This window comes from Tachypleus tridentatus, chromosome 7 (genome assembly GCF_004210375.1).
Source record: "Tachypleus tridentatus isolate NWPU-2018 chromosome 7, ASM421037v1, whole genome shotgun sequence".
In the NCBI taxonomy this organism is placed as follows: Eukaryota; Metazoa; Arthropoda; class Merostomata; order Xiphosura; family Limulidae; genus Tachypleus; species Tachypleus tridentatus.
Genome location: NC_134831.1, coordinates 339,674 through 356,716, shown reverse-complemented (window position 1 = coordinate 356,716; position 17,043 = coordinate 339,674). Strand labels below are relative to the sequence as shown.

Sequence of the window (17,043 nt, the reverse complement as noted above, 5' to 3'; positions counted from 1 at the left end):
CACACCCTTGGAGGCTGTAGCCATCCTTGTTTCCTTGGGTCATACCATCACTGTTTGTTCTCTCTACCTGTCACCTGGAGAAATATAAGATCAATCAGACCTTGATGCTCTCATTGAACAGTTGCTGTCTCCCTTTTTAATCCTGGGGGACCTTAATGGACATCATCTCCTCTGGGGAAATGTTGTTATTGATAGGAGGGGTTGCTCTGTAGAGCATATGCTCTCTGACCACAACCTTTCTCTTTTCAATACTGGCTTTTCTGCTTATTTTTACACACCTAGTCAGTCCTTTACTGCTTTTGATCCCTTCATTATTCTCCCATTTTTTATGCAGGGTTGACAATAATCCACGATGCAGTGATCATTTTCCTATAATTTTGAGAGAGACTGGCCATGTTTCATGCCACCCAACCTGCATGGATCAGGCAAACTGGCCCACTTTCACTGCTCTCACAGGACTTGATTCTGCCATCGTCTGTCAGCCATCAATAGACAACTGTGTGGCAGCAATAACTGACTGTTTTATACAAGCAGCTGCTCAGTGTATTCCTGAAACCTCAACACGTTTTCCACTATATCCTCATCCGTGGTGGAATCCTGCCTGCCTCATGGCACGAAGGCTCAAAAACGGGCCTGGGATACTTTCCGTAGATATCCCACACTTTCTAACAGCACTGCTTTCCAGTGGGCCTGTGCACTTGCTCAGTGGATAAGATGTTAAAGCCAGAAGGAAGTTTGGATTAAGTTCACAACTGGCATATTTTTTACCACCAGTTCCAAAGTCATATGGGACAAGATTCGAAAGGTCAGCGGGCAATACACAACTGTCCCCCTCTCGATCTTACTCTCTTATGGCCAGGAAGCAGCTGATATCCAGAGCATCACTGATACTCTAGGTGAAAGCTTTTGCCAGGTATCTAGCACTTCTGCTTCTTCCTCAACCATCTTAGCCATCAAGACTCAGGCAATACGATCACATTCTTCCTTTTGAGCTTATTGTCTCTATGACTATAATCGTCCTCCCTTTACACTGGTGGAATTGAAACTGGCCCTTCATCAGTGTGGCAGTACATCAGTTGGACCAGATGATGTACACTGACATGCTATGCCATCTACTTCCTGCTTCTTTTGATATTCTTGTAATTGTTTTTAACCGTATCGGGCTGGAGAATGTTTTTTCTGATGCCTGGCTATTGTCTTACCTTTCTCTAAGCCTGGGAAAGATCCAAAGATTCCTTCAAACTACCGTCCAATTGCTTTGACGAACTGTCTCTGTAAAGACCTTAGAGAGGATGGTTAATGCTCATCTTGTTTGGTTCCTCGAATCAAACAACCTCCTCTCGCCCACCCAATGTGGGTTTTGACGACAGCGCTCCACCTTGGACCACCTGATTCGACTTGAAACGTCAATCAGAGAAGCCTTTATCAAACAACATCTTGTATCAATATTCTTTGACATTGAGAAGGTTTATGATACAACATGGAGGTATGGCATTTTGCGAGACCTCCATATATATGGGTTACGTGGCTATTTGCCCATTTTTTAATGGACAGGAGATTCCAAGTTCATATGGGTTCAACACTTTCCCCTTCTTAGGGCTGTGTTTTGAGAGTCACGCTTTTCAGTATAAAGATTAATATCATCACTGAACAACTCCCTTTCACTGTTGCAAATGGGCTCTATGTCGACAACTCACATCTGATGACAGTAGTTGAACATGAGATATATTGAGCAGGAGCTACAAACTTCCCTCAATCGTGTAGTGAAGTGGACCATGGCAAATGGCTTTAATCTCTCTCTTTCTAAAACTGTTTGCATGCACTTTTGCCACCAAAGGGGTATTCACCCTGATCCTGAACTTCATATCGGTGAAGTTCGCTAACTGTAGTCCCTGAGACCAAGTTCTTGGGGCTTATCTTTGACTGTAAGCTGACCTTTATACTACACATTAACCAGCTATGGGTCAAATGTACAAGAGCACTGAACATCCTCCGTGTCCTCTTAACCACCATTTGGGAGTGGATCGATGTTCTATGCTAAAGATATATCGTGCTCTTATTCAATCGAAAATCAACTATGGATCACTGGTTTATGGCTGTACCAGAGCCTCGGCCTTAAAGATGCTGGACCCCATTCATCATCAAGGACTTCAATTTTGCACTGGGGCTTTCTGCACCTCCACAGTTCAGAGCTTATACATAGAATTTCATGAAACTTCTTTGCACTTCTGCTGTTTGCAACTGTTTTTACTATTTGCTTCAAAACTTTCTTCCTTGTCCAAGCATTCCACCTGAGGTTGTATTTTCTTTCCTCAGTGGGCCATACTTTTTCAGAACAGACAATCTGCCATTGTTCCTTTTGGCCTTCATATTCAGGTGCAGTTGGAAGAATTGGGTCTGTCCTTGGATAATATTGCAGTATCCACTGGTCAACTCATCCCATCATGGCTTATTACAGTCCCCAAATGTGACCTTCTTTGAATCATATGAGAAAAGTAGATACTCCCGATTGGAAGTACCATCTTTTATTTACTGAACATCTTTCGAACAATCTTTCCATTTTTATTTATACAGATGGTTCAAAATCAGGTGACTCTGTGAGCTCTGCCATGGTTTGTTGTGGTTGTGGTAGTTGCGTGCAGAATCCTCTCAACTGCTTCTGTGTTCACTGCTGAACTGTATGCCATTTCTCTTGCCCTGGATCACATAGAAGCTAAGCAGTACTCCAACTGCACTATTTATACTGGCTCGCTTGGTTCTATGCCTGCCCTGGAATTGCTTCATGTTAGTTCACACCCTGTTCTCACTGATATTCAAAACTGACTGGCCTATTTCTCTTTAACATCTACTTCTATCCAGTTTTTCTGGATACAGGGCCACAGTTGGTATTCGCAGGAACGAGCTCGCAGACACGACAGCTAAATCTATCTGCTCTGGCACTATCACCACTATGCTTATTCCATACATGGACTATGATCCTGTATTCAAGGCTCAGCTCTGTGCCAACTGACTGTCGACTTGGAGTGAGCAACACAAAAACAAACTTTTCCAAATAAAACCCTATATTGGACTTTGGCCATCTAGCTTCCGTGAGGATGGGAAGGAGGAAGTTGTTTTAATTAGACTACGCATTGTTCACAGTTTTTTAACTCATCGTTTTCTTTTATCTGGAACTGATGCACCAATGTGTTGTGCATGTAACACTCAGATCACAATAAGCCACATTTTAATGTCTTGCCGTCGCTACGACTCTTAGTGACGGTGCCATTTTAAGCATGTTCTGTCCCAAGGTTTGTCCATAACGTTAGACAGCGTTATTGGTGATGGTGACACTGTCCACCTTGATAAAGTTTTTAGTTTTTTAAAGATCGTTAATTTTTTTACTGTCATTTAAGTTTTTAATTTATATATTAAACCTTTTTTAATGTGGTTTCCTTTTAAGAATCACAGTCTCTCTAGTTAAATTTGAAATTAGAAAATGGCCGTAACATTAAATAACTCGAAACCAGGACTGGAAAGGCCAACTTCAGGGGACTAACGCTGTTATTTGAACTACCTGTTAGTCATCCTGGCAAGTTATTATTATAATTTTGCTACACGTCTTTTAAAACCTTTTTATTACTTTACTTTTTGAAAATGACCATAACTTCAAATAACTCTGAACTTCAACTTTAGGTGACTAACGGTGGTTTTTGTACTTACCTGTTAGTCTTCCTGGCAGGCTATGATAATTACCATTATGCTACAGAAGTCCTTTACAACTTCTCTTACTGTAGTTTCTCTCTTAACATTGTAGATGTCAATATTGGTTTTATGCTATTTATGTTTTTAAACTGTTTTGTTTTACCTTCATTTCCTTTTATGAATTTTACTACATTTACTTTACTTTTACCTTTTTACCAGATGTTTGGCTCAGATAGCCTAGCTGCTTTGTGCCATAAAACACTAAATCAACCAACCAACCAATCGTTGTTTTCTACTCTCTCTCTCTCTCTCTTTTTTTTTTTTTTTCATTATTATGTGATTTTCTTACCAGATAAATGTTGGGGATTATCTTATGTAGTTTTCATCTGTCTAAGACATCCAATTTGAAACTAAATGGTGTGAGTTTGTATTTTATGTATCTCCATGTAACCATACCTTGTAGGCTGTTATTTTGTGCATTTGAAAATATTCCAGTTATTGACAGTAACAACCTCAAAATAATCAGGACTAAATTCAGCTGTTTTTATAGGTATTGTAACTATAGAGATCTCAAACCTAATATAGTAAGTTTATAGTGATTGTTTAAAGGTAAAGTTGTGCATTATAAGAAGGCATGATATTTCAATCCAGTCTGTTTTCTATATCCTTGTAATTTGCAGTTGCACAAATTTATCAGCTTCTAACAAACTACTTGAAATATTGAAGTTGTTTCTCATGGTTTTACACACACTGATAAAATAAAACTGTCATCCCAATTAGTTTAGAAATTGACCTTTGTTAATGTATACAATATTTGTAAAGAAACAAATGTAAAGTTTCATGTTGAGTTTTGTTGTATTAAAATATACTTTTCTAACTAGCATTAATGATAATACATAAAAGGAATAAAATCCCTTTAATAAAAATTCTTGAAACTGGGAATCTATTACGTATCAAGTATTGGTAATTCTACTCGGTTTTCCTTGCATATTGAAGCTACTCTGCCACGAGAGTTATGTAGTGATTATTGGTTTTTCATACAGTTCTGGTGATGGTTTGTTGTTTGAAAGTGTTTTTTTGTTACTTTCCACTACAAGTTAGAATTACGAGTGTATACACGCTCCTTGTTTTTGTTTGGTATAAACTGTATAATTTTTTCATTTTGAAAAAAAACACAACATTCATTTGTGTCCTTAATAAAATATTATATGTAGATTCTTGTTTGTAACTTTATGTCTTGCATTAACAGAAAACAAGTTTGCAGTAGGCAGCGGAGCTCGACTGATATCTGTATGTTATTTTGAGGAAGACAATGATTGGTGGGTGAGCAAGCACATCAAGAAGCCGATTAGATCAACGGTCACAAGGTCCAAGACTGTAGTATTTAGTTTTTGTTTTTTAAGCAGAATTACTTTGCTGTAATGGTTGAAAAACATTTTTCAGGAACACTTAAATCACTGAATGAGGTATTATCTGAAGATAATTTTTACATACTTTTTACCAAAATTTGTTTTATTTGTAATGCTGCAATACTTGTTTTCAAAACACAATGTTTTAGGCTTAGTGCCCATTTCAAGGCCTGGCATGGCCTTGTGGTTACGACACTTGAATTGCAACCTGCAAGTCATTGGTTTGAATCTTTGTCACACAGAATGTGCTCATCTTTTCACCTGTAGTGCATTGTAATGTCAGTCAGTCAATTTCACTATTTGTTAATGAAAGAGTAGCCCAAGAGCTTGTAGTGGGTGGTGTTGACCAGCTGCCTTCACTCTTATCTATTGCTGCTAAATTAGGGCCATCTAATGCAGATAACTGGCATGTAGCTTTGCATAAACTTCAAAAGTTAAAAAAAAACTGTGTCATGCCACTATATTTGTACTTTTTGGTGCAGTTTGGTTTCAGACTGTCATGTTATGTTATAGGTTTTACATTTCTGCTGTAGACTGGTAAAGGTTTTATACCACTATATTAGATTTTTGAATGGGTATAATTTTGTAGCAGAAATAAAATAACTCTTAATATTTCACCACGCATTAAGACAGCTCCAAACTTAGAGAGGGGATGATGCTTAAGATCAGCAAAAAATAGATTAAATGCCATAGAGACTTTAAAACTAATGAAGTTGTATGTAATTATTATAGAAAACTAACTTAACATATTGCAGATATCTTTATTTATGTTTAACTACTTCGCTCCATGTAACTTTCAAATATTAAGTACCTGAACACATCTATACCTTTTAAAGAAAGGAAAGTTTTAAACAATCTAAGCATGATGACTGGTAGCTCTAAAATTCAGAACATAAACCAGCAAGGTAGGTTTGTCCTTTACAAAAAAAATCTTTCCTAATGAGTTGTATTAAAGGGACATCAGTTCTTAAAAATACATCTATCACAGTTGTTATGTGGTTTCTTTTGAACCATAACTTTTCACAATATGTTTTATAAATAGTTCTTTTTTGTTAAGTATTTTTGTTTGTAATTTGTAAAATACATTCAAGAGTAGAATTTCAAATCTTGAAACGTTTTCTTTCCTTCTCCTGTAGTATTGACTGGCACCCAAATAATATTTTATTGGCTTGTGGATCAACAGACTTTAAAGCTAGGTAAGATTCTATTATCTGTCTATCAAAACTTGTTAGAATAAGTAACAGTTAACTTAAATATTGTTGTTTACAAAAGAGAAAATAGTGTACAAAGTTTTGGCTGTCTTGTCATTTACAAGACAGAATAAATAACTGTTAAAATACCAGTCTTATCTAAGGTTTGGTACTGGAATAGTTTTGTAAACTTGTGTGTACAAAGTTGTAGATCTCGTGCTTTGAGAAAAGTATAATATGTAAATACAATTTTATCTTTTTTTATCTTTGACTCTTCCAAATTTCTTTAACTATTGTGAGACCAATGTCAGTTTTTGGTTGTGTGAACTCTCCCATTTGTTACATCTTACCAGAATGTTTTTATACTGTTACACATTTTGTCCTTCTGTTAAAGTTCAAATAAATGTGTGAAATATTCACAAGTTTATTGTTCAGACTGACCTTTTCAGAATTGTTAAAATTAAGTTGCTTATATAGTTCATGGCATCTAACCATGTTTTTTTTCATTAACTATTGCTCCAACTTAAATATGAAATATGTAGATTCTGAAGTTTTTGTTTACATTCATTCAAAATAATTGTTTTTATTTATTTCTGTATAGAATTTTTTCAGCATATATTAAAGAAATAGAAAAGAAACCAGAACCAACACCTTGGGGAGCTAAAATGCCACTTGGTAATATGATGGCAGAATTTTCCAGTGGTGGAAGTGAGTCATATTCTTGTGTACATTTTAACTATACACAAAGTTAAAAAAAAAATGTATGTATAAATAAATTATATTTTGGGTAATATAGAAGAAAAAGTTATGGTTGCATAATAATTATTCACAGTTACTTGTCTTTCCATTATTGTTGGAAAAGATGTCAGTAGTTTCTCAGTTTATATGACCTGTAATTTAACATAATATAAATATCATATGTATGTTTGTTTCGTCTAGGTGGCTGGGTTCACAGTGTTAGATTTTCAGTTTATATGACCTGTAATTTAACATAATATAAATATCATATGTATGTTTGTTTTGTATAGGTGGCTGGGTTCACAGTGTTAGTTTTTCAGCAGATGGGAATAGGCTAGCATGGGTAGCCCACAATAGCAGTATTTCTGTAGTCGATGCAACAAAGGAACTTGGGTGGGTATTGATGGTCATATAACAATATGTTACATGAGAAGATGGTATAAATGAAGTTATACTTGCGATTGTGGTATTTTTAATTCTAATAAATTCTTATTATAATGTAACAGTAAAATGACAAATAATACCAAACAAAATTTCAACTTTAATGAAACTGCATATATATAATAATTATCTTAAGATATTATAACAGACAAAACAATCCATGTTTGTTGTCATATATTTAAAAAAAATCTTTAAAACATGGTGATAATTTTCAAGTAGAGAATAAAGGTTTTTTTAATGCATGATAAAAAATAACAAGTTTAATGTATAATAACTTTCGAGCACTCAGTGATACTCACACTGATTTAAGACTTTACTATGTGTTGTAAATTATGACAAATGCATATTATATAAAAATATGTCATTAACTTAGAATGCATGAATTTATCTATAACTCACCCTCCATGTTATAACATTTAGTGTTATCATTACTTTCCAGTCTGATATGTTTGCTAATTTCTAAGCAGTACTCTTTGCTTACAGAAGCCCCTTGGTGATAAGTTTCTCGACTTATGACATTAAACAGTCATATTTTAATACATGTGATAGTCACAACCCAAATAATCAATTTTGTAGCTTCAGAAAAACATTGACAGGTTGATATCATGAGTTCTGTAATGTTATAGATTTCTTTTAACCTTGTATAATCCATGTAAGGGTTTTTCCCGTTAACATAAGTGAAGATGATAAAGGATTAATATAGATTTTTCTTACTTATTTTTTTATTTAATGAAATGGTAAAACTTTTTCTTTCTTTTTTTTCCTATTGTTTAAAGGTTTTCCTCTATAAAGACACAGTTCCTTCCTTACCTGACATGTCTGTGGGCTTCACCTACTACAATTTTAGCTGCTGTAAGCGATGTGAAGTTTTTTTATTACATCTAAAAGTGTTTTGTTATACTTGTATACAACTCTTACCAACAGGTCTACCAGCTGTGTCTGTAAATCTTTTTGTATACTTTACATATGCATTTCTCATTTTGTGAATTTGTTTCATATTTTTGAACTGAACTTGGGATCAGATTGTCATCCACATCATTATATATGTATAAATGGTTGGTATTGGTAGAGAAAGCACTATGTAGAGGAGCGAACACCTTTATATCTTTATCAATAAATATAATCCAACATATAAGCACTCCCTCTACATTCCTACACTCAATTAAACAACTGCCTTCAAACATCTGACCTCATTGGTCAGCTATCAATCAGTTACCACTTTCTTTCTTTGTTATCCTTTTCATCATTATTTACTCAAGTGAACTTTCAACTAGTTCTATTTTCAAAGTTTTCTCAACTCCTGGGAGTTCATTTTTCTTTCTGTTCCTTTCATCAAGATGTTGCTAATCAGATTTCTTTTACCATGGGTGTTGTTTTTGTTACTTTTCATTAAGAATAGTTTTTGTTTACACCTGGCATTCCTGAATGCTGTAATTTTTTACTATTTAAGAACCTGGATATTCTTGTTTTTTGTCTCTCACCTGACAGGTTACTCTTATTTATTCAAGTGTAATGATTTTAGATGTTTTTCTGGCTCATACCTCAACATATTGGTATAGCTATTCGTGTCTTATTTTAATATAAATAGTAATTCTTTGTTTAAGCCACTATTACTTTGTGAATCGGATTCTTTCCAAATTTGTCATTTACCATAAATTTCAGAATCTATGGCAGCTTCATGGTCTCCTTTCATGTTTCAGTTTTCACTCATTTCATCTATTTGGATGCACACTTATGATGCTTTTAAAGCTATTGCAGGGATTGTTCAAACCTTTTTTTTTTTTTTTTAATTGGCCAGGATATATATGTTGCTCTGTCTGATTTCCTCTCATTTTTATCAGTATCTTTCTTTTTCTCAGTACTTGTATTCTAGTTTCTGGTGAAGAGAAAGCCTTACAGGATAACATTGAAGTTTTCTTTTGACATATATCAATTGAAGTCAACTAGTCTTTACAAACAGTTTGTGCTACCTTTCTTTCTTATTCCAAGATTACATTGAGCTGCACTGAAAATATTGGTTTTCTTATCTAAACATGCTGTTAACGTCTTAAATTGCTCTTTAATGGTTAGGTTACTTAAGTTAGCCTAATGTACAAGAGAAAGTTGTGTAATTCCATGATAACTGTGAAAGGAACAGACAAGTTTTTTTAAAAATGTCTTTTTTTCATTAATTTGAGAGGTGGTAAATATTTTGGAGTTTCAGAACTTAAAATAAGCATTAATTTTATCTTTTTAATGTAAACTTGTTTTATATCTGAAAAAATATTTTATAAATATTTATATGTGTCAGGTTTAACTTGCTGTATATTTAAAATATTTTAAAAAGTTTAACAAATTTTTCCCAATTTTCTAACTAGTTTTTTTTTGTGTAACATTATAGGCAACTAGTAGTATCTACAGGTGTAGTTTGGAAATATGAAAAAAAGAAACTATTTCTGTATTCTTTTCTTATTTCATGAAGATTTGTGTGCAATTTATTTTGTATTTTCAACTTTTCCATTGAAGAGCAGGGTTAGACAAAATTAAGTAATTGCTGCAGTAGTTTTTGATGTTACATGACATAATAAGTCAAGTGTCATTGTTGTATATATTTCTTGAGTTATAAATGAATAACTACTAATGAATTTTTTACTGTTAATTACAAAATGATTGTATTTCTTTGTTCTTACTAAGTAAGAATATAACTTTTTTTAGACAGTCCATATTTTGTATTAGTCCAGATTCAAATGTTTATTTTTCTGTTACCATTAAGTTTGTAGAGTCTCTCTCTTTTGACCAAATTTTTCATAATAAACCTTTGAATGTGATTCTAAAACATAGTTACTTTAAATAATAATACATTACTTGGAATAAAGAAAAAATGAAACATAAGAGTTGGTTTCAAATAAGTAAGATATTCCCCTAGTTGAATGCTAAATGTAAAATGACCTAAAATCTAAACAGTTAAGTTGGAGAAATCAGTTGGAGAAATCAGTCGTGGCTTTTTAAGGTGGTTATTTAATTTATTTGAGATGCTACTAAAACTAAATTTTATAGCCCTGTTTGTAGTAAAGGTGAAGTAAATTTTAATACAGTGTTAACTGTCTCACTTCAATTTTGACTTGAAATTAAAACTTAAGTTAATTTTATGTGTTTAAAAGAATTGTATTACTTTACATTTGACAAATGTTAGAACCCAGATCTGAGTGTGGTATTATCACAATAAAATACACTTTCCAAAATTTGAAACTAGCAAAAAAAGTGTTATGCTTTTTTGTGTATTTATAAGTGTGTGTGTTTTGTTAGATTTTTTTGAAAAGTTGCATTTGTGAAATAAATTAGTAGTTTACTTTAATTTAAGCAATTTTTAAGTTACCTATATTGCTTTGTATGCTTATCATGAGCATTTTTTTTGTACAGATGTCCTATTAAATTTACACTAAAGGTGTGACATTATAATTATGTTGAAGAAACAATAGTTTTACTGATTGTTGTTGTGTTTTTTAACAAAAATTAGAAAACCAGTTTGTTTTTCAAAAAGAAGAAATTGAACAGTGTATTATGTTAAAATTACCTAACTGTGTGTTTGTTTCCTGTTCAATTAGGGTTACGACTGTTGTCCTATGCTATTTCGATGCGACAGTGAAATTCAGTTGAGATTTGTCGACAAACTGGACAAATCTCAAAAGCAGGAAGTAGATGGATTTAGGTAAAATATTTGTTTAGATTATTGCTTTAGTGTAAAATATGTTCAGTTTCTGTACGTTCTTAAATGTTTTTGTAAATTTATACATTGCAGTAACAATAAACCTATCATTATAATTAACGTGATACAGGCCTGGATCTAGCTTCTCTCCCTGTGGATCTCTGTTGACTCCTCATCTTAGTGAATTTAAAAACAGTCATACAGTTTTTAACATTGATTACTTATTAAACCACTAGGAGAAGAATGTAGGTGGACTACAGTAAATTATAGGGGTGTATTGATAGTAAATAAACCATTCTTCTGTGTCTTTCAGCGCCATGAGAAAGTTCCGAAACATGGACGTGCGTGGCACGAATGATAACGTCAGTGACACCATTTTAGATAGTGTACATCAAAATGCAGTAACACATATAACTATCTATTCTGGAAACAAAATGGGAATTACAAAGTTCTGCACAACTGGTGTAGATGGTAAAATGGTCATTTGGGATATGAAGGTTGGTATATGCTTATTAGAACCTTTAAATCTTACAGCATTTTTTAATTCATATAATTGTCAAAATTTCTATGTAAAAATTGTGTTTTATATCTATTTTAATTATCAGAAGTTTTAGACCAATTTCATGTAAATTTATGCATCTAACTGTGACTTGCACATCTTTTTAAAGAGATCTTTGAAAAACATTAAGAGACAAGTAGTTTTGATATTAGATTTGTACAAAGAATGCTTTTTCTTCACTTCTATTTCATTCTCTCTCTTTCTCTGTTTCTGTCTCTCTCTCTCTCTCTCTCTCTCTCTTTTAACCAGTATTTATTATAAAATGAACTGCTTGTTAGTAATTACTGGTATTCTTAGTATTATTAAACAAAATGATGCATGATAACAAGAAACCAACTTGAAATAAAAATGTATCTCAGGATGACTGGTATGGGTATTAACACTTCTAATAAAGCAGAGAACAACGTTTTGACCTTTTTAGGTTAAAAATGATAATTTTGTAGTAAAAATTAAAAAGGGAAAGAAGAAATAAAACAGTTGTCTTTTCTGTTCCTGTGATTCACTCATTATGTACAAAATATGCATGGTTATTAATTTTTTAACAAATGTTAGATGTTTTTATTTATTCCAAACTTACTTAAATCTATTATAAATGTAAAAAGAAAGTTCAGTGGACATGTTATTAAAGTTTGACTGTTAAAAATGTAAACTCTACATTCAAATGGCTTTTAGAACAGTCTGTATTTTTGCCATTATTCACCACGAATGGAAACAGCTTATGGTAGATCTCGTATTTTGATGCAGACACACAATGGAAACTTTGTAATTTTTATGAAGTGGTGCAAAAAGGGTAATGTTCATAAAACTGTTAGACATGAGTAGCAAATATTAAAATAACAGGCAGTGAGTGTTAACTTTTGAACACAAAATTTCATCTTCTCATGATGTGAACTTTTTAAAACGTAGTATAACAGAAAAGCATTTCCAGCTCTCCATGTCTGATGTGAAAGTAGCTGAACTCTTTTTTTCATAATTTGTTTATCTCCCAACTAGGGTTAGATTATTTTTGTAACAAGTGTTAATGAATGTATTACCAATGGCTGTTTTTGGAAACTACAGTTGAATAGTATTTTCAGACCATTGTCATTCAGTACTGAGTGTTACTAAAACTTATGATTTTGTTTATTTTGTGTATTTTTATGAAATGATGCATTTCACACATGATTTTAGAGTACATTAAAATTTTTCATTCTTGTTTAAAAAACAAAAGCCTTAACATCTTTTCCATACAGTCTATAGAATACAGTAGAGTTCTACTTTCTTACTGTTGCATTTAACTAGGATTAAACAAAACAAAGTTTTAGAGGTTCTAAGAGACTGTTCTTGCATATTTTACACTTCCAGGCTTTAGAGAGTGCATTTGCTGGTCTAAGGATTGTGTGAAATGGAAAATTAGAAGGTGCTCTTTATTCAAGGTTAAGGTTCCCCAACCTTGACCTTTCAGTGGTGTTACTTCCTGGAAGATACTACAGATTTATTATCTATTTAAATGCATGCTGGATTGATTCAGATGGCTTAGATGCAGATGATTAAACCCATAAAGAATGGTTTTCAATCAGGTGAAAAAAACAAATATATAGAGAATGAAAATAAAAGGTTTGTGTAATTTAAAAAGAACTACAAAATATATACAACTGATATCGGTGTATTGATATGAATAGAATGTAAGACATTTTCAAGACTGTATTGTACAATTATAAAAACTGATTAGCTGGGCAGGCTTCCACTTGTTCCTTAAGGTTTGATCATGATTATATGTATGTATTGATATTCAATGAATTTGGTGTTGTGTGGTAACTCATTCACTTGTGCCTTTGCAGTGGTTTAGCCCTCAATTCTTTAAAGTCTGGTAAAATGGAACATTCACTTTGTGCCAATTGCGAATGTGTCTGTCTTCATAAAGCAGATAATAAAACGAAAAGAAAATGGAGGGCTTTTGGGATAGTTAGGAAAAGGTGCTATCAGTTGTTATGTATAGGTACTTGTTTTTTCATATGGAGGTTTTTAATTTTTAAAAAGATTATGTAGTTAATATTTGTTGATCTGTGGATAAAAATGAAAAATTGGTAATTATCTTTTATTCATCTAAAAAACTATAAAAACAAAAAATTAGTAAATAAAAGTTTTTGTGTAAAAGTTCAGATTTTTTTTATGTTGAAATGTGTAGGATTTATTTTTAAATGTTTTTAATTTGTTTGTGAAAAGTAAAAACAAAAAAAAAGAAATGAATACTATTACTACATTTTTATTAGAATATCCACCTGGTGGGCTTAGTACTGTTGGTGCTTGTTAGAGAGAGAGAAAAGTGATTTTTAAAATTACAGTTTTCTGTAATTACGAGAAATTTATTCAAGTGAAAGCTATTTCCTTAGTAATTTAGGGAATAAGAAAAATTGCCCTATTAGTGATAGACAGACATTTTAAATGCAGAGACAAAGATGGTAATCCAGAGTTGAACTTTTAATTAGTCACATGAAAATACTACTGGTGATAACAAGAATGTTCATACAAGAATATGGCATCGAACATAACACAGAAGTCGTATTGCATAGACATGGAAACATTGGAACCTTGTGTATTATTAGTTTATTGCAGACATGTTGATATAGACATAACGGAAATGTTGAACTTTAAAATATTACATCCAAATATTAAAGTTTCTACTGTCATAGAGTTGGGTTATTGTGATCCAAATAAAATAGACTTGCATGCACAATTTGTTTTCTAGTTTCTTCTTTAACCAAAGAGAGAAATAACAGAAACAATTACGTAGAAGTTATATGTGGTTCTTTCAAAGTTCTTACTCATAGGAAGATGCAAACAAATATTATAAAACAAAATCATAACAAAATTTCTGTAACAGAATCTAGTCAAGGATGGGAACATGGTATCAGGTTTTCCTTTTTTCAGTCAGGTACAGCTGTGAATGTGAAGATACTGTTTGGAAGTGAATTCTGCCTCTTGTGATTTTTCTGAATGATTTATTTTCTGAATTAGGATTAAAAAATTTATTTTAACACAGTTCTGCTTCTACAACTAATTAATGTAATTCCAGAAGTCCATATCAAAACGATATTTTTTTTCCCAACTTGTCACCAGTTTTTAACAGTTTTCTTCCCATTGAAAGATCCTACCAACCAGTCTCCAGCTATAAAATGTGGGTTTGAACACCAAAGGTTTATGTTTATCCTGAAATATTTGACATTTTCTATAGGATTTTTTCCACCCACCCAGATTATCTGTTCAGCTATGGAGTTTGGTAGTTTTACCTATAAAGAAATGGAATCCCTCCATCATGTTTGGTCTACATTATTAGCTAGAAGTTCAGTAATATTAATGAATTGTGTAGTTTTAGCTTAAAAAACAAACAAACTGATTACATAGTTAGATAGATCAGCATCAGTAAAGAGAGATATTTCAAAATACTCTTGACTACCAAATGAGGAAGTCAGTTTGTACACTGCATCACTTGTCCAACATGAGTACCTTGTTTGAAATAAAGAAAATTACTAAAATCCTCCTTGCTTAGAAAGAATCTTGTGAACATACTAAGAGCTTAAAACTTCCTGAGTAGATCATAACATGGATCTTCTGGTTCAAATCTCTGAGCTTGTTGGAATCCTAATGGATTGAGTTTGCTGTTGCTGCTGAAAAAGCTGTAATGACAAAAAGCGCAGGGCCATAAAAATGTTTAGCATTGGTGTTATCAGCTGAATAAAACTTGTGATTAAGTGCAAGAAGAAGAAAATTCATCATAGCAAATCTGTTTGTATTGAATTTAGGAAATTTTCTGTAACTTAGAAACAAAATTAAAGTTTCTGATAAATGTAATACGAGTCTTTTTTTGAGTGAATGTATGATGATGATAATTAAATCAGATGAGTACATGATATTATTCGCTGTAAATTTACTTTTATTTATCTTCACTAAAGAATGTTATAAACTAACTGACCTTATAAAACTAAGCTGGTATTAATTAAGTTTTAAAACTTACTGGTTTTAAAACATTTATAAGTTAAGAAGTTGTGGCTTTTACAGTATCTTGGTCTGTTTGTAAACAAGTTAGTATTGCTGTTTCAAATAAGTGGTTTTGTTCTTTTCTATAGTGTGGATACAATGTGGCTAACATTCTCCTATTTAAATAATGTTTTATTAGTGAAATTACTAGAAGTTGCTATTTTTAAAGATATTTTATTCTTGAGATGACAATATTATATTTGTAAATGTGTTAACTTAATTACTGTTTCACATAAGATGTTTCTTATTCTTTGTATTTCATTGTGTAATATATGCTTGTATGATTTTCTTTTTGAGTATCTTCAAATCCTTTAGTTTTGGTTCAACTGTATATAAGAACAACGAGTGAATTATGTAATGTTAACGTTCATCAGAAATTTATCACTGCATGCTTGAAGAATTAAACTAAAAAGTTTCTACAAATGAAAGAATCGCATGTTAATGATACCAGCTTATGTTCATATGAGAATTTTAAAGAAAGTGGTAAAGAATTAAACAGAATGGTTTTAAGAAAGATGCATTAGGGATGCCCTTTACTCTCCTTTTTAGTACTGTTTTACATTTTGTGGGTGAATCGTAAACTTCTAAAAAGTAGTTTTATTCATTGGCCGATGAGTTTTAATAGTTTAGTTCTAGTCATGTCTGTGAAAGGAGATTAGTTTATTTTGAAGTCTAGTTGTATTTAGGCTTAATTTTATTTGAGTAATAAATGTGCAGGAAAGTTAATATCTGAGATGAAAATGAACTCAATAATTAGGAATGAACTTTTACCATTTCATGATAATATTGTATGCTGCTGTGTTGAAGAATGTTCCATTTTACAGATAGTTATCAACTCCTCGATGCTCACATAAGCTTTCTATTTTAAAAATTGTAATTTACCAATAGAGACGTCCTTAATTGATTGCCCCTTAGTTAACTAAAGAAATAGTTTTCTGAGCAATGAATTTATAAGACTGAAAGCTAAATAACACCAAATCATAATTGAAGATCCAAAAAAGGGTAAACTTTGATTAAAGCATTTTGTTCGTTTTTTCTGAAATGAGAAATTTAAGGTTTTTGTTTCGTTTTTTATAGTAGAATGAAAGTTAAATACAAATATGATGTTGAATAATTAAATGTAGGTTCAGTAATTACGTGTAGAAATAATTTTTAAAACTGTTATATGCTATGCCTTTTTTTTACTCTCTTCACATCACTGAATTACCTGTTTAGTTGAGCTGCTGGTGTCTGAAATTGTATATTCAGTCTCCACTGTATGGAAGGACAAAGAATAATAAAGTGATAATTAATAATAAAAAAAATTAAAAAGTTTAAAAA

At 32.1% G+C, this 17,043-nt stretch overlaps 1 protein-coding gene across 2 annotated transcripts in view; it reads left to right on the top strand.

The window, feature by feature from the left end:
• The window catches only part of LOC143254950 (actin-related protein 2/3 complex subunit 1A-B-like), a 28,749-nt gene extending 11,706 nt beyond the window's left edge, over window positions 1-17,043 (top strand). For both annotated transcript variants that reach the window (XM_076509869.1, XM_076509870.1), the window contains exons 6-13: window positions 4,934-5,051; window positions 6,230-6,289; window positions 6,885-6,991; window positions 7,312-7,414; window positions 8,239-8,314; window positions 11,047-11,150; window positions 11,461-11,644; window positions 13,051-17,043. In XM_076509869.1, coding sequence (XP_076365984.1) covers window positions 4,934-5,051; window positions 6,230-6,289; window positions 6,885-6,991; window positions 7,312-7,414; window positions 8,239-8,314; window positions 11,047-11,150; window positions 11,461-11,644; window positions 13,051-13,089 — 791 coding nt within the window. In that variant the 3' untranslated portion in view covers window positions 13,090-17,043. The remainder of the gene's footprint in view (window positions 1-4,933; window positions 5,052-6,229; window positions 6,290-6,884; window positions 6,992-7,311; window positions 7,415-8,238; window positions 8,315-11,046; window positions 11,151-11,460; window positions 11,645-13,050) is intronic.